This window comes from Budorcas taxicolor, chromosome 11 (genome assembly GCF_023091745.1).
Source record: "Budorcas taxicolor isolate Tak-1 chromosome 11, Takin1.1, whole genome shotgun sequence".
In the NCBI taxonomy this organism is placed as follows: domain Eukaryota; kingdom Metazoa; phylum Chordata; class Mammalia; order Artiodactyla; family Bovidae; genus Budorcas; species Budorcas taxicolor.
The window spans coordinates 13,237,656-13,255,847 of record NC_068920.1 but is presented as its reverse complement, the minus strand read 5'-3'; the positions used below and the strand labels follow the sequence as shown (position 1 = coordinate 13,255,847).

The 18,192-nt window shown below is 43.5% G+C and overlaps 1 protein-coding gene across 2 annotated transcripts in view; it reads left to right on the top strand.

Moving 5' to 3' along the window:
* BLOC1S5 (biogenesis of lysosomal organelles complex 1 subunit 5) overlaps nt 1-18,192 on the top strand; it is a 62,288-nt gene that overhangs the window by 4,641 nt on the left and 39,455 nt on the right. For both annotated transcript variants that reach the window (XM_052648891.1, XM_052648890.1), the window contains exons 3-4: nt 4,779-4,908; nt 10,961-11,019. In XM_052648891.1, the coding sequence (XP_052504851.1) occupies nt 4,779-4,908; nt 10,961-11,019 (189 nt within the window). The remainder of the gene's footprint in view (nt 1-4,778; nt 4,909-10,960; nt 11,020-18,192) is intronic.

Genomic DNA, 18,192 nt, shown 5'->3' with positions numbered 1-18,192 from the left:
TCAGGGACCACCTTAGACTTCTGCCTCCCATAAGCTCTTACTACTACCTATGTTTTTCTTACTCTCTGCTTGTTTATTGCCTGTTGCCCTTCACGAGAATGCAGACAGTTAACTGTTCTTAGACTTTGTTGTATCCAAGTGCCTGAAAGAGTGTCTGGTGTGTTGAAGGTACCTAGTATGATCCAGGGGAGCAGCTGGCAGAGCTTGGACTGAAACTTGGCTTTTCCAACATGCGTTGGTTTTTCCATACATCATCTTTCTCCCCGCTGCGCCAGGCTGACTAATTTGAAATACTAAATAGTTTTTGTTTTTTTTAAAGTTTGTAAATGTGTCTCTAAAGACCTGTGTGTGTGCGTGCGCTCAGTTGTGTCCAAGTCTTTGCGACCCCGTGGACTGCAGCCCATCAGGCCCCTCTGTCCATGGGATTCCCCCCAGGCAAGAATGCTGGAGTGGGTTGCTTCCCTTATCCAGGGGATATTCCCGACCCAGGGATCAAACCCACGTCTCTGATGTTGCTTGCATTGGGAGGTGGATTCTTTACCACTAGCACCACCTGGGAAGGAGAGTGTTCACTAAAGAAGAGAATTTTCACACTGGATATGGTAGATGTAAGCTTGTTGTAGAAGGTCCGACAGGGCGTCTTGAGCACTTTGCGGGAGACCTCGAGTTAGGAACCAGCGCTGTATCCGTGGGTGAGGCAGACCCAGGCCCCTCCCCGCAGCCGGGCTGACTCCTGTCCTCACGGAAGAATGGTGCCTGAAGGGCTCAGAGTGTCCGTTACTGTGCTGGCGCTCCCTGCAGCTGCCTGTCATGTCACTCATCTTCAGGAAAGGTCCCTGGTCCTGGCCTCTCCCACAGTCCCCTCCGGGGCGGTCTTTCTGGGAGTTCAGTGGAAATTCCTCTACATCGGGCTCAGCTGCCTGTTCTGTTCCACTCTAACCTTTCCCCTGCAAATTGTGAGGGAGACGCTGAGAGTGCTTTCGAGATTTAGAGTTAGATGCTATTTACAGCTCTTTTCTCGGCCCAAATAATACCCTCCTCTACTTAATGAAAGCGATCTTCCCTGAGTCACACAGCTGGGCCAGGAGGAAGGGTGAGGAGCGCTGTCAGAGCTTCCTGGAAGTTTCCCATCTTTTTTTTTTTTTTAATTTATTGAAGTACAGTTATTAACAGTGTTTCAGGCACACAGCAAAGGGATTGATTTATGCACACACACAGTGTTTTTCAGATTCTTTTCCATTACAGATTATTGCATGACGTCGAACATGGTTCCTCGGGTTTCGTCTTCTCTAGACCATTTAAATGTGGTTCACTTGAAGCAAACTGACTCACGTTTAAAGGGAAGCTTGTTTGTAGTTTTTGTATTTTTAAAAGTTAATGCACCCGGCAACAATGATCTTGTTCTTGATAAAATTTTGTCTCCAAAAGAAAGGAGTAAGTGCCACACGGTGGCAGCGTTGCTTCAGTTTTCGGCATCCTGCTCTAATACTGCAGGCCCTCTTTTTGTGTTTGCTAGTGTTTCAGGACCCTTGACTGTCTTGCTCCTGACTTGGCACAGCGCTTTCATTCCCCCGATTCCAGTCAGTGCTGTGAACAGAGATCCCGGCGGGGCCCCTCGGGTGCGCATCCGCCTGGTGGTCTCAGCGAGTAAGGAGGTGCCAGACCTCTGAGAGGGGAGGCCCGTGCGGGTCACAGTTCATGACCTGCAGTCCTGCGCCAGCTCCTTGCTTCACCTTCAGCAAGCTTCAGTCTCTGTTTTACTCAAGAGTTCCCGAATATACCCGACTGTGTCTGAAGGAAGATATTTGGTTCCTAGGGACAGACCCCTGAAGAGAGTGGCTCTCCTTTCCTCGCACAGCGGCCAGAGCCCCACGACCTCAGCCTTTCCTCCAGCAGGGCTGCTCACAGGGTGGCTTTGGGAGGCCAGCCATCACGTGTGCGTTTCTTGCAGCAGAAGGGAAGGCAGGTGGGAAGCGGCTAGTGGTATCTGTTCTACAGGCACCTTTACCACCAAATGCTTCCCAGGTGGCTCAGTGGTAAGGAATCCACCTGCTAACATAGGAGATGCAAGAAACACAGGTTCGATCCCTGGGTGGGAGAGATTCCCTGGCAGAGGAAATGGCAGCCCACTGCAGTGGTCTTGCCTGGAAAGTTCCAGGGTGAGAGGAGCCTGGTGGGTTACAGTCCTTGAGGTCGCAAAGAGTTGAACACGACCGATCAGGCACACCGCCGCAGCGGTGACTCCGGGAATGCTTGGTGATCACCACCAAATGGTACTTGTGTGTTCAGAGGAAGAGAGACGAGGGGAACGGATCCAGAACTGTCTGCCTCAGCAGATACGCAAACACAAATAAGAAACAGTCTCTTCCTCCAGGGGTTTACCAGCTGCAGAGAGCAGATTGTGATGATGAGATTATGATGATAAATTCAGCACAGTGATTGAGATCTCATGAGGGAACAGCTCTCAACTGAGTTGGGAGGGAACTTTTCAGAAGAGGGGCTGATGTTTGACCTGAGAAAGAAACCTGGATGCTAGAGAAATACAGAAAGAGTGGAGGCAATGTGGGTTAGATTGGAGGGAGGAAAAAAGGATTGTTCAGATAGGTGCAGTGATGAGAAGAGTTGGGAAGGTTCATGTTGATGCATTTGAATGTTGATTTATTAAAGAGAAAATCCCTTGAAAGGCAGGACAAAGTAAAATTTCACTTGACATCTGATCTCATTTTGGTTAGGTTGTAAAAGTATCTCACATTATTAAATATAAGGAAAAAGTCTATCCCCCATATGACATAAATTTATATATATATACACAGTATGGTTTTAGGACTTGTGGGACTATTTGAAGGAAAGAAAAATTTAAATATTACATCAGTCTCTCATTTCCTCTCTGATACTATTACATCTTTAATGTAAAAATATAATAACTGTACTAATACTCTGAATAAGTGCTAACATTTTTAAGTGTTTTGTGCCAAGTACTGTCTTAAGCACATTATATGAGCACTTGTTATCAGTTTCAATTTGAGAAAAGTTGACCAGATCTGTAACTTTATGGGGTGTTATACATCAGAAAGCAAGCTTCATTCTTTCATTCCCTCTCAACTTCTGTATAAGTTTAAAATTAGAGTAAAATATCTTACCCCAGCTGTTCCATAAGATGGTTCAAAACAAAACCTCTAGTAACTACTATACCATTATTTCCTCATAATCACATTTACCACGCTTCATTTTCAATGAACTTTTTGCATTGTATTATTTTAAGATTTACAGTAAACTTACTAATACAGCACAGAGTTCTCGTGTACCCCTCGCCCACTTTCTCCCATTGTTAATCTTTTATATTAATTACTGTGCTACATCGGTAAAAACTAAGAAACTGACACCAGAACGTTACTGCTAATGAAACACCAGACTTTGCGCGCATTTCACCAGTTTTCCATTACAGCGCTCTTCCTGTCCCGGGACCTGATCCAGGGCAGCACACTGCTTTTAATCGTCATGTCTCTCTAGTCCGCTTTGGTCTGTGACAATTCTTGGGCTTTCCTTGTTTCTCTTGATCTTGACAGTCTTGAGTTCTGGCCAGTATCCTGCAGAGTGTGGCCCCGTCTGGGTCTGTCTGATGTTTTCCTTAGGATTAGACGGGGCTGACACACTCTGGGAAGGCGTCCCAGCGAGGGAGCACGTCCCTCTGGTCACGTCACCTCGGGAGGTGCATGCCGTCGTCATGACGTCACTCACAAGGTCACCTTTGTTGGCTCCACCCTGAAGTCTATGTTTTTCTCATTCCGCACTTTATTCTCTGGAAGCGAGTCACTCAGTCGAGCCCACCCAAGTGGGAAGGTGGGTTAAGCTCAGCTTTCTGAAGCTGGGGCTGGGCTGCGGGTCCCAGGACCACCCCCAAGTGCATCAGTTCACCAGCACTAACCAGCAGGCTGGTGCCCGAGGTTTATCATGGCTGAAGGAGGCAGAGCAGACTCGCAAAGGGAACAGGTGCCTGGGGAGGCGTCTAGAGGAAGCCAAGCAGAAGCTTCCAAGGGTGTCTCACCCGGCGGAGTCATACGAGGCACGCTTCACTCCCCCGGGAGTGGGTTGTGACAACATGTGATGTGTTGTCTTCCAGGGAAGCTCATCTGAGCCTGGGGGTCCAGGGTTCTTACTGGGGACCCGACAAGCAGACAGCCTGTGCCTGGCACATATCAGAGTTCTGGACTCCTGGAAGGAGGGAGGTGTCTTGTCATTCACGGGAAGTGTTACCTGCTTGGGGGCTGTTGACTGGTCAAGTTCCCAGTCCCCACAAAGGCCAGCCATGCAGGCAGGCCTTTGTAAGGTGGTCTCAGGCCCTGAGTGATAACTCTTGTCTACACAGGGAAGAACCCACATGTTACTACTTTTTCCATACACTTTTATTTGAGTGAAGTGCAATCAGAGCATAATAATAGAAGCTTTATGATGATAACAACAAAATGTAATTTAAAGTCTGATAATTTCTTTGCCACAGATGAAATGCATGGAATCTAGGTCTCTCTTCTTATTCTTTTAGTATTTCTTATGCCCATTTTTAAACATTGGTATGAAAATATGACTCATATTTGCAACTTTTGAAGCATTTCATAATAAAAAAATACCTCCAGGTTGTGACCTCAGTCATCGCCAAATAATTAGAAGAAGGCTATATGAATTTCAGTAATAAGTAGTAACATAGCAACCAGAACTTGGGTGGAAGTCTCAGAAAGTAATTGCTAAGATTTAAGGCACAATATGTACTTTTCTTTTAAAAGGAAAAACGTGGTCTTCGAGAAATGCGAGTTCTTGAAAATCTGAAGAATGTGATCCATGAGACAAATGAACATACTCTTCCGACGTGTAGAGCAACAGTGCAAGGCAGCTTAAACCAAGTTCTCCAGAGACGTAAGCCAGTGTTTTTTTTTTTTTTAATATTGTTTTATTTCATAACGCACGCTCTGCCCAAACGGATTTCCCAGGGTGTTTGGTGGGAGGTGGAGATGAGAGAGGGAAGCCGCCCAGTTTCAGAAGTCAGGTGATTAGTGTGTGTCGCCCTTGATGTTCAGAGCATCAACCTCCCCAGCAAGGTGGGCGTGCAGGATTTCCCTTCCAGGATGTAAGAAAATTGAAACCTTTTTGTACCTTAAAAAATGTATCTGCAAGAAAATGTCTGATGGCCAGGAATTAGGGTATGGAATCAAGCTTCATTGCCAAGCAGGACACCAGAGTTTTTAACTTAAAAAAAAAAAAAGTCCTGTCGTAAATGTTTGTGTTTTATCACTTTTTGCATTAAGCCAAATGTTTTAATGTGGAAGGATGTTTGCTAAAAAGAATATTTTTTAAACATATCAAATTACAAAATCAAAGGAGTTTTATGAGTAACTGAGTTTAAAATTAGAGGTGTTAGAAGAAACTCGGGGCTTCCCTTCAAACCCACATTGATGCTGTTCAGTTTGTCCAGGGACAGAGGGTGCTGGCAAATAATGAGGGGCGGAAAACGAAGCAGCGTCTTTCTAGGGGAGAAGGGAAGCACCAGTGCTTTCCTGGAGGCCCAGTGGCTGAGACTCTGAGCTCCCATCGCAGGGGCCTGGGTTCCATCCCTAGACAGGGAGCTATTAAGAGATCCCACACACCGCAACTAAGAGTTCGAATGCCACAGCTGAGACCTGGTGCAGCCAAATAAACAAGTTTTGTTGTTTTTTTTTTAAAGAAAGCGAAGGCTGGTGACGTAGTGGCCTGTGAGGGGAAAGGCGGGAGGGCTTGGTTAATGACCGAGTTACACGAGGATGTGTGTGCAAGTCCGGGTGAGTCTGCGCTCTCGGATAGTCGGAGGACAGGGCGACGTGGTTTCTCTGAGTGGAAGAGGGAAGAGTCTAAACCTGATCTCGGGCTTTCTATGTCGCTGCAGACATGCCCTTGCTCCTTCATACAGTCAATTCCTTAACCTTGAGAAGCTGTCTTAGACATTACACTGGAAATAAAACTCAGATTTATTGATCAGAATGCCTGTGTATGCTTTTGAGATGCGCTGTAACTTTCCTTTTATACACTTTGAGTATATAAAAATAAGTGGGATTATAATTAGTTTTTTTTTTTAAGCTATGAACGGATTTTTCAATCCGTTTAATTCCTGGGTCATTGCTGTTTCTGATGGGAAGCCTCATGTTAAAAGCATAGTCTTGGGACTGCCCTGGTGGCCCAGTGGTTAAGACTCTGTCTGCCAGTGCAGGGGACACAGGTTCGGTCCCTAGCCCACGATCCCTGGATCCGTGGGGCAGCTCCGTTCCTGTGTTGCAGCTGCTGAGCCTGCACGCTCCAGCGTCCGTGCTCCACACCAAAAGGAGCTATCACAATGGAGGCCTGCACATCGCAACTAGAGAGCAGCCCCCACTCGCTGCAGCTGGAGAAAGCCCACGTGCATCAGTAAAGATCCAGCACAGCCAAAAATAAATTAAAAAAAATTTTTTTTAAAGCATAGTCTTCACAATGAAATAGCAAAGTGTTTAGAGGTCACAGGGAATCCAGACAGTAAATGAATTTTCCTAAAAGGAAGAATTAAAACGTGAGGCGATAATGAAAGTTTTAGCATTAGAAATGCACAGAGGCCTTGGGGGTACTGCTGCTGCTAGAAACAGGAATGGCTTCCCCAGTAGGCTCCAGCCTAAAGATGGCCTTGTATCTCTTATCACGAACGTCACAGGTATAATGGAGATAATCGTTTGCTTTTAGAGCCAGCATAGTTTTTTAAAACTTGGCCTGGGCCCAGCTACTGTTCCTGGGGAATTTCATGTTTGAAAAGTTGACATTTTAAGCCGCGATGCTGACTTGTGTTTATCTATGGGATATACTCTCATCTAAGTAAATTAGAGTTAAGCTACAAGGTTAGTGACGATGGAGTTTTGTCTTGTGCCTGTCAGGCCTGTCTTAGCTCTGCACATCTGAGAGCTGAGTTGGGCATGCGGTCAGCTGAGACTCCCAAAACTTGGTGTGTGGACCTTCAGCTGTTGGTCTAACACTGTGCGTGGAACTGAGCTACAGTAGGGCGTTGGGGGGTGGGGGGCTCATCCTGGACTGTTGGCACGGAGCCGGTTATAGAATCCTAGCTAAGCGTCTTAGCATTGGGTGAGCAGGGCTGACAGAGCCAAGAATCACCGGTGGCTTCTGGAAATTTTAACCCCGGAAAGTCCCTGGGCTCTGGGAGGATGTGTAAGTGGGGAGAGTGACCCACGCAGCACCTTGTCATCAGGACACAGCCTTTACGTTTCTCCATCCCAAAGACACTGCTGAGTGTCTGTTCTTCTTGCTTAGAATCAGGAACCAGGCCTCCTTTTGAGAGGGTAAGGACAGAAGGTCTCTAGGGTGTTTCTCAATTTAAGTTAACTAACAAGGCCATAGTAAAAGAATTTTCTCTCCCTTCCTGCCTTCCTCTCTCTTTTTAAAACTTTATTTTTCATTATTTAAACACATGGATATATGTCTAAGTAACAAGAAAGTAGAAATAAGAAAATAACAAAAAGAAGAAAGCAATAAATCAGTTTAATTATCTAAAGATAACCGTTGGTTTTTAACTTTGGTGAATTATCACGCCGACATCTTTGTGTATATATATATATATATATATATCAAAATAGAGGGCTGAGTGGAGGTGTTAACTGAATGAATAGTTGAGAAGGTGTGAGAGGCAGAAGAGAACTTTTGGTAAGAATGGGCTCGGGCAATTTTTAAGTTAAGGTATTAATTTTTAAATTTTACTTGAATTTAGCAGAGCAGAATCTCAAGTAAAACTGAAGGAAATACATTAAAATAATTGTTTCTTTGTTGTAAGAGAGAGTTGTTGCTGAAAGATCACTCAGAGAAAAATAATGATTAAAAAACGGGCAGAAGTTAGAGCGCCGTTGTTTCTGCGTTAGGTGCCAGGGGCGGGGAGGCTCAGGACCTCACCCTTCCCTCTGCTTCTCCCCCCAGCCTCTCAGTTGTGACCCTAACTTTGTTTACAAGTGAGGCTTTACAATATTTGCTTTCCGTTCTGCAGTAATAATGCTGCCAACTGTTTAGTCTTCAGTTCAGTTCGGTCGCTTAGTCGTGTCCGACTCTTTGTGACCCCATGAATGGCAGCACGCCAGGCCTCCCTGTCCATCACCAACTCTCGGAGTTCACTCAGACTCAGGTCCATCGAGTCAGTGCTGCCATCCAGCCATGTCATCCTCTGTGGTCCCCTTCTCCTCCTGCCCCCAATCCCTCCCAGCATCAGAGTCTTTTCCAGTGAGTCAGCTCTTCGCATGAGGTGGCCACAGTACTGGAGCTTCAGCTTCAGCATCGTTCCTTCAGTTTCTCTCTGTTTTGGTTGGTTTTTAGATCTATAATGATGTGATTATCGTTCTGTTTGTTTCCTCAGCTCTGCGGTCTCACTTTTCGTGCCGTGTGTCTGATGTCTTTTAATAAACTCGTATGATTATTTTTCTTGGGGAGCATCTGTGGGGAATGCCGAGGCTTGCTTTCAGGGTGGATGCGTTCTCCTACCTGCCTCTCCCATATTGAATCCCTTTCTCCCTACTCCCCTGCTCTGGTTCCCTGCAAATTAAAGCGCGTTAGAGTTCTAAGAATTTTGTCAACCCACTTTCTCTTTCTCGGGATGGGGTGAGGCGTCTCGGTTCTTCACAGAGTCTGTTCCTGTTTCTGCTGAATTAGGAACAACCTAAACGTGGAGTAGAAGAGATGGGAAAGGTGAGGGAAATGAGCCTTTTCCTCGTGGAGTCTCGACTTGTGAGGAAAAGGAAAAGTGTAGTCACTTCTAAGGTATTTTCTTAGATTTTAGGGAAGCAGGTTTCCTTAAATTCGGAAAGCAAGCCTTTTTTTTTGGTTATGTGGATGAGAAGTTAAAAAATACGTTACTTCAGAGACTGAGATTTCTACAGATGGATATTCTAAGTACGAGGATAATTGTGGTAAGAAAAGTGTGCCTTCGTCAGATGCGTTCTAATTAAGTTTTTAAACGGCAAAATAAATGTCACGTTCCTATAACTCTTAGATTGAGCCCAGAAAACGATGAAGCACCCAAAGTCCATAAAATGGATTTTTTTAAAGTTATGTTCAGGACTGGGGGAGGGGAAAGAACAGGAAATGATGGAACCACTGCCCAGGAGAGATGATGTAATATTAACATACCACAGAAAGGAGGCAGATACACTCCTGTTTTGTTTGCTTTCAGCTCTCCTATTAGAACAGTGACTGGGGACCGTCACTCTTAGTACTTCAGTGTCATCTTTGATTTGACTAGAACAAATGGCTACTGATAAAACCTTGACTTTTTAACAGTGGCACCCTCCTCTTTGCCATGCTCTCCCAGGGAGGGGCCTAACATTCTTTCGAAGGAAGTCCCGGCGCCTGCCCTGCACAGAGCTCTGAGCTCCCTGGGGCTGGCTCAGGGTGGGTAGAGGGTGTACTTGTGCAACAGCTGGGGAAGCCTCTGTTTGAGGCAATGCAAGGTCATGTGGTAGGATATACACCGGCCTGATAAAAGAATTTCAAGTAAGAGTCAATCCACATAGGGAAGGGATTCATCTGGAGGGCTCTATGAAGGGACTAAACGTGGGAGTAGGCTTTTGAAACGTAAACATTATAACTAGAGGAGAGGAATAAGGAAAGCACTTTGCCTAGGGAAAGGCCAGGGTGTAGGATAATTGTAGCAGTAACTTTCTTGACTGCTAACTATGTGCAAGAACCTCTGCTCTGAGTGGCTTTTACTATTAGTGTTAATCTCCGCGGTTTTTAAGCATGCTGTCTACTTCGTTACCTATTTCTCCTATCAGCTCTTAAGTCCTCTCACCAGTCGTTACATTCATTTCACAAATGAGGAACTAAGATTCTGAGAGGTGAGGAGCAGCAGCGGGAGCACCTGGTAGGTGCCCAGGAAATCACCTAACAGACGGCTGAGTGAGTGAGGAAGCAGACCCGCCCCGGAGCAGTTACACAGGGCGTAAGAGCTCAGCTCTAGGTGCGACTGACGGAGGCTGACTCAGCCTGCACGCCAGCCAGGTGAAGTAAGTGAAACGTGTGCAGAAATAAAATGGGTCTGGGAAATGAAGAGGTTTGGCGTGATGGACCACTGTCCTTAGTGAAACCGTAAGAGGGGTAGAGTGTTGAAGGTGAGAGCTGAGTCTGCAGAGTCGGGGTCTGATTTTAAGTCCTGCTCTCTGTGTCTGTGAGTCACGTTACTGCCATTACGGACATTTCACTTCTTCACACCTCAGTTTTTTTATAGATGCCAAAAATCTATAAAATGGGACGGTGATCCTCACCTAGTAGGAAAGTGGAGAGGAGTGAAACGTGGATAGTACTTAGCACAGCTCTGGGCACAGTCATACTCAGCAATTAGCTGCAGTAATTATTACCAGCTGTTGCAATTCATTGAAAAGGGAACTGACTCGAAAGCAAGCAGGCCAGAGAAGCCTGGGTCTGGCAGTGGCAGCCAGGGTGAGTGAAAGGATGGGAGAGGAGGCGAGAAGACTAGCAGAGGGTCATTGGAGCCCTCTGGGTATCTATCAAGTCCTGCCTGCAAGGGAGCAGCAGGACGGATGAGGAAAAGGAGAGAGGGAGTGGACGAATCAGAGACGCTGTAAAGGCTGCCTCCATCGGAAGGGAATAATACGTTTATCAGGTGTTTTATATCTTTTCAGAGAATCTTGAGGTTGTTGATGATGACTTGTCATCGAAATTGGTACTAAATGTCCTTGGCTCACAAATGATAGTGGTTCTCATTATGCCATTCCAAATCCTTTCTTTTTTTTTTCACTTTTTAGCCACCGTGCCGTGAACAAAACCAGCTTTTTTGGTGTAGTTTCTTGAGATCTAAGACAATCCAAATGTTTTTTTGTTGGTCCTTTTGTTTTTTAATCCAGATAAGTCTCCCCTTGAGTAAGGGCTGGTGACTGAAAACCCACTGTCTGTTTTATTTCAGTGCAAGCAGCTACTGACACCGTCTGTAGACTCCAGCAGAGGGAACAGGAGCGAAAAAAGGTAAAAGTGGAACCTTTGGATAATGGAGCCTGTAACTCCAGGGCTTTTATCATCATATTATTAGCAGTTACTTTGGGTTAAAAAAAAAAAAAAACCACACCTCTGAATTTGTTTTCTTTTATGCAGTGATTTTTAAAGATTAAAAAATGGCTGATTCATTGAAGATGTGCTGAGTCAGTGAAGTCACACAGTTGCACTCTGTATTTTTATAATTCAGATTGCAGACTTCTTTTTTTCCCTTTTCAACATTTCCATCTTTTCCCTGAAAATGGATTTCTCTCTAGGAGGAGAAAGAATAGGACTTTTACATGAACCAGAAAATACCCACCAGCTTAGAAACAGCAGTCTTTGAGCCTGAAGCCTTGAGTGTATGATGTATATTTTTTCTAGAGAAGGAGGCATTCCTGCCTGTGGACTGGCTCCTTAATGACTAATCTGAGAGTGTGTGAATCACTTGCTGGGTAGTGCTTTGCTTATTTAAATTATATCTTAACTAAATTCAGGTGTGGAAAAACAGCACAAGAATTTAAGTTCCGTGATACTTTGGTGTTTTCAGTTTAAAGAATTTTTATAACTTATTTATTACTCTAAGCCAGTAGAAATATACTTGTTAAGAAATATGGAAAATACTGCCTTTTTGCATGTAGTATATCAGCAAGTATTACTGTCTCCATTTCTCTGCAGTGTGTGGTTGGTTAATCCATGATAATGGTATGGATCTGCCACTGCAAAAAAAAAAAAAAAAGAACCTTGCCCAGGTTTAAATTTCTCAACTTACTGTTCAACTCTTAATGTGGATATGAAGTTTAAAGATTTAGCAGTTTGATGAATCAAGCCATACCAGAAGGACTTGATGATTAAGCCAGGTGGGAAGGCTGCCTGGGAGGAACAGGATCCCAGTGGGCCAAGGGGAAGCAGGGCTCTCGCCAGCACACCTGTGACCTGGCAGGGCCGTGCTGCCCGGGGGAGTCGGGACGTCGTACCGCCCGGTGTCCAGAGAGCATGGCGAGCGTGGGCGGGGCCCGGCTGGACCACAGGTATTGTTCTGGTCTCTACTTGACTAGGTGCCATTGGGGCTGAAAGATTTTAGTTTAAGGCAGTTTGTACACACAGAAGCTAAAGATCTAGGAATCCCAAACCACTGACACTAATATAGTGTAGGATCAAGTTAAGACCTGTCGTAAAGTTGTGGGGAACTTTGCGTGGTCCGGGCAAAAAGTGTATTTACTAGGAGGATGGGGGCGCCCCAGCCCAACCTTGACCCGTGTGTAGGAATGCGGGCGATGGCAGATGGGAAGAAAGATACTGTAGGACGGGACAGGGGGAGCGAAGCAATGGACGGGAGAGGTCAGGGGTCCAGGGAGCTGGCGCGTGGAGTGTCCACAGGGGTCTTTGGAGAGGAGCACAGAGAACCAGGTGTGAGATGTGAAGCAGTTTGTTGCGGAAGCACCAGGGACGTGTTTGTGTTTGAGAATCGGGGAGACTGTGATAGAGCCCTGGCTGTAACATATGCAGTTCTCAGGGCTTTCAAAATAAAAATGAAAAAGTCTTTTTTTTAATGTGACTGCACTCGTTATTGATCTTCGTTTCTAAGACATTCTCAGAGCAATTCTGATTTCTGATAAAATGGCAATTCTTGCCATTCTTGAGCAGAACTAACCTAAAATTAAATTATATTGGGGATGGATGGTTCTTCTTGATTTTTTGAACTTTTTTCACATTTGGTGTATTAACAATGTCTAAGGAGGCAAATTACCAGATTGGGAAAAAAAATACATAGTATCTTCTATTTTTAGGTGCTTGCCTTTGTTAGCTAACCATATGCCCTTGGGTAAGCCCTTGAGCTTCAACACAAATGCTGGTTGTTCTTACCGGGTGGATTGATGGTTTCTGTACCTGACACATTGTATTGTGTAATTTATGTGAAATAGTGTTACTCTCCGGATGTCAGGTGGCATTTTTCTCCCACCAGCTCGATCGTTTGGTTAAGATGCTGGCAATCACTCTGTGGAAAAGAGCCCTGCTGTGGTCTGTAGAGTTGGTGAAGTTCTTGAGAATCCTGCCTGTTGATAATTTTCTAAATTAAAAGATACTGTCCCTTGGTTTAAAAAAAAAAGAGCCTCAAGAAATAATAAAGCCCTTGGGGGTTTTCTTCTTAAGTGTAGGTATTATCTCAGAGATTGTTATTGAACTGTTTTTTAAAATGGAATACACATTAAAAATCAGGATTTTAGAATACATTGAAATATCTTTATTTGTACTTATCTAGTTAGCAGAGCATTTGAAATACGGATCCTTAAAGTCTTTTTCTTTTTCAACCGTCATACCTGGTTTTGCCAAAACTGTGTGTGGCAGAGGTTTGGGACTACATATATATAAGACAGAGAAGTGAGGCTTAATTTCTCATCTAGCAAGTCTGTACCAAGCAAAATTGACCTCTAGCTGCATTTTACAGTCTAATGTGAACCGTGCCTTGCTTATTCCCTTGGCTGCATTTTGTGAATTTGAATGGCTCTCAGAACAAGAAAGATGGGAGTAGTAATGGGATAAAATGGACCATTGCCTTTAATCGTGACTGCTTTCATATCGAGACAATTTGTGGAATTCTGTGGGAAGTAAATCATGATAAACGTCATTCATCCAAGTCACATTTCCCGCAATTGATACCTAAAAGTACACTCCGAACAACCAATGCGCATTCCCCAGCTATTTGACATATGCCTTAAAAACTAGTAGCTAATGCAAGTTGCTACCAATAAGAGTAGTGAAATGAAAATACACATGGCTGATAAAATTCAGTGACTTAAATAAGCCGTCAAAAGCTAGTCTACACTGAGGTTCATGCACAAGCATCGACTTTTGAAGTTCTGTTCAATCAGACTAGAGATAAAAATAAAGTGAATGTGAATCCTTTGATTCATCTTGTCCACAAGTACTTACTAGATTTCGCCTTCTTGTTTTGTTATGAGGGCAGTGGGGTAGTGTGGCTTACATATTTCTCTTGATAGAGTTTGGAGATGGCAGGTAGTAGGTTAGTACACTAGGCTGTCTGTATCCACTGGTTCTGAATTCAACCAAAATGTTTTAGATGGATATTTGTTAAGTTCCAGAAAGTTCTAAAAAGCAAAACTTGAATTTGCCACATGCCGGCAGCTGTTTCTATAGCACTTACGTTGTACTTGCGTAGCGTTTGCATTGTATTAGGTATTATGCATAATCTGGAGATGACTTTAAATGTGTGAAAAGATTACGAACGGATTACATGCCGTGTCCTGTACCATTTCTCTAAGGGCCTTGAGCATCTGCGGACTTTGGTATCCGTGAGGGTCCTGGAATCAGCACCCCACAGATCCCTCAGGGTGACCGTACATAGTGTTTTAAGTACTGAAAATAACTGCACTTGTTATTCTGACAGTTAATACTTTCTCATTTATCTGCGTAAGGCATATGTAAGATTAAAGGCGCATGTATTGCTTACAGATATTCCAAAGAACCTTTTAGACAGCCGTTGGTGTATTCAGAGTATTCCCTTAGACCCAGGCTTTTCACTCTGCACTGTTGAGATTTTGGAGCAGATAAATCTCTGTTGTAGAGTCTATGTAGGATGTTTAGCACATCCTTCGCCGCTACCCCCCAGATGCCAGTATAACCCCTTCCCCCTAACCTGCACTGTAATAACCAAAAATCTGGGGGACAGAAGACAGGAGTGTCGGAGTCACCACCCCCCCCCCCAGGTGAGACTTACCAACTTAGAGTAAAGCGTGCAAAAATGTTTATGTGTCCATCACTTCTTTTATAGACCTGGTCCTGGACACAGTTTGCCTTTAGGACTGACTTCACGTTTATCTCCAATGGGACATAAGGAAGCTGGGTTATTATTACTATTTCTGTGTTGTAGAAAGAAACAAACCTTTACAGCTAATTACTTTTAGTACCGAGTTACAGCTCCTTAGTAAACTTTTCCTTTATTTTCTTTTAAAATGGGGTTTTCTTTTTTATCTTGAGAAAACAAACATGTCTACATCTTTGAGTATGCAATTGATTTCATTTGGGAACCCCACCCACCCCGAAACTTGAAGTTTTTTAAATTGTGATAAAATACACACATACATAGTTTGGGGAAGTATTAAACAGAAGTCTGGAAGAGATTCATAAAAAGCACATTTCACAGTAAATTCTAGAAATTGCAATACTATCTTTATTTCTTTGGAAACCATTGTAGTGGGTCCCAGTCTCCACAGGATAAAAACTTTAAGTACAGAGTAAAAATATGTGAACTTAGGTAAACATTGTCATGTAGAATTCTAGATTTGAACTAATTCAGGCTTTATTTCTGCAATTGCTCTGCTGTCATTTTTTTTTTTTTTTAAACGCAAGAATATTGAGTATCCCAGGGGTTAGAGGGGCTGAGCATCTAAGGAAAGCGTGTGACATGATTCTGAACTGCTTGGAGTTTACTTTGGAAATGAATGTGTATAGGCGACTCAGTTTGTCCAGGATTGGCTCTGAAACTGGAAGTCCCTTAAATTAACTTCAGAGTTTATTATTAAAGGATAAACAATGAAACTGTCTTAGTTTGAAACTTGGGTATTACTGAACTTCAGCAGTAACCTCAGCAATCGTTTAGAACTCAGACCAAAGAAGGATTTGGGGGTGAGGAGTCCTGTGTCGCTGACCTTACTCAGTGCTGCCAGTGCCTGGTGATAAGGAAATCCAGTTTCTCTGTTGTGTGTGTCACTGATGTAAACTTTGCTGGGACAGGGCGCCCTCTTGTTGCCTCCGCTCAGGCAGAGCTCTCCCTATTCCTGCTGGGTGCGCCATTAGTATGGATTGTATTATTATTGAAAAATTATACATGCAGACCAGCACGTGTGATATGACTCCCTTTTGTTATTAAGTAAATGTTTGTATCAACATAGGAAAAAGTCTACAAGTGTAGCCATCCGACTAGTAATAGCACTAGAAAAAAGGAAATGGATTTGATGTGCATGTGGGGTAGAGGAGGGGGCTGTCCCTTCATATTGTGTTTGAATTTGTTTCTACGCTCTGTAATACTTCTTTAATAAAAATGAAGGGGAAATGCTAATCCAAGAGAAATTACTGAGCCATAAATATTTACACTTTGTGTTTTGATAGATTTTTGCAGATTGCTCGCCAAAAATACTAATTACTCCCACCACCATGAACATCAACTTTTGAATGTATAATTTAAAATGCACATTTTTGGTAACTGCTAGAAATTTTAACTGCAAACCATAATTACCTATTACAGGTAATTTTAACTACTTATTACAGGTAAATAGTTTGATTGCTATATTGCGTTCTTCTGTTGGTTGTGTGTGAATCTGTTGAGCATAAGGACAGATGAGATTATGATTCTTCAAGAGTGTTTCAGCTAAAGGAATCCTTGTTTCAGACTGACACGGAGTCCCTTTATTTGACCTTAAAAGCAGAATTACTGCGCGCAGAAGATGGTCGTCTGAAGTTAGCTCACTGTTTACAAAAGATTGTTCCTTTTTTTTTTTTAATTTATTTTTAATTGGAGGGTAGCAGTAGTGTGAGTCACCCAGTCATGTCCCACTCTCTGCAACCCCGTGGACTGCAGCCCACCAGGCTCCTCTGTCCATGGGATTCTCCAGCCAAGAGTACTGGAGTGGGTTGCAGTTCCCTTCTCCAGAGCATCTTCCCGAACCCAGAGATCAAACCTGGGTCTCCTGCATTGCAGGCAGATTTTTTACGGTTTGAGCCACAGGGGAGACCTTAATTGGAGGATAATTGCTTTACAATGTTCTGTTGGTTCTGCCGTAGTACAACATGAATCAGCCATAAGTATACATATATCCCCTCCCTCGTGAGCCTGCCTCCCACCCACCCTGTCCCTTATTTGGGAGAGTCCTTTTTAATTGTAAACAGAGTCACTGGCTTGTTAGGCCAGAAGCCAAGCTCCTGTTGAGATGTGCTTGGGGGCATCTTTGCTGCTTCAGGTGGAGGAGCAGTTGGGCTCCCTGTGGGGAAGTCGTAGCTAGGCATACCGCATTTCCTGACAGCTGGAAGAGATGGCCTTCACTCCTGTCAGCTTAGAATACTTTTAACCTGCTTCTGAGCATGCAGGGTTAGTTAGTATACTCTGTGCTTATTAGAAATTAATTTCCAGCTAATGCCAGGGTATCATTTTGATAAAGTTTATTTGCATTTTTCTTATCTGACTATGGCTTTTCTCTTAGAATATAATAGTTTTGCCCCAATTCCATGAGAAGAATTTAATGAACTCTTAATGTTTTATTTATCTTTTGAAGAATGACCGCCTCTGAAGCTGAAAGGTTAAAAAGTCATGTTTTGCCTTTTGTCTAACCTGTTTCCCCAATGCATTGGATCAGCAAACCCCAACCCTGGTTTCTCTGCACCACAGTCCACTGCTCAGGCCCCATGGGTCAAGGGGCATACTTGAGGGGGTTGTTTCACTCTAACTGAAACTTCAGATTCACTCCTGACCTCTTTCTACTTGGAAAGCCTTGGTGCTGAGGAACTTTAGATCAGATTGGCAGAAAAATACTCTTGCAGTAGCTTTGTGTATGTGTGTGTATGTAAGACTTTCAGCCATCTGTGTGAAAACTTCCCTGAAATGATCTGATTTGCATTTGTGATAGAAAAGGCTTAGGTTTGGGTGTCAGCGAGTCCTGCCTTTGCATCTGCGATTTAGGAGCTCAGTGGCCATGAAGGAGAACATTGAGAGTCCTCATCCAGAAATGTTGAGGAACATCTCAAAATGAACTTAAGATACGTGATCCAGATACTTTTGGTGTTTATTTGGTTTAAGAATTGGAACTGAACTAAAAGAGATTGCTTGAGTTCTTGCCCACTGATTAATAATCTGTGGTTCTTTTAAATGTGTCTAAAAGATATTTTGTGTAAGACATGCATTTTAATTTCTTGCAACAGTGATTCTTTTGGCATATATTCTTTAATTTTAAATTATATGCAGTTAAATGGAATTTGAGAAATAGAGGTATGTAAATTTACTTGGATTGTGTTTGGATCTGTTGTTTAAAATATTAGATATTTTTGAAATTTCAGAAATGTGAATGCCCACGTTTAGGCATAGTAAGAGAAGCCTTAGATGTATCTGATACGTTGTTTTCTTGTTGGACATTAAAACTGTTAGGGGAGTTTTAT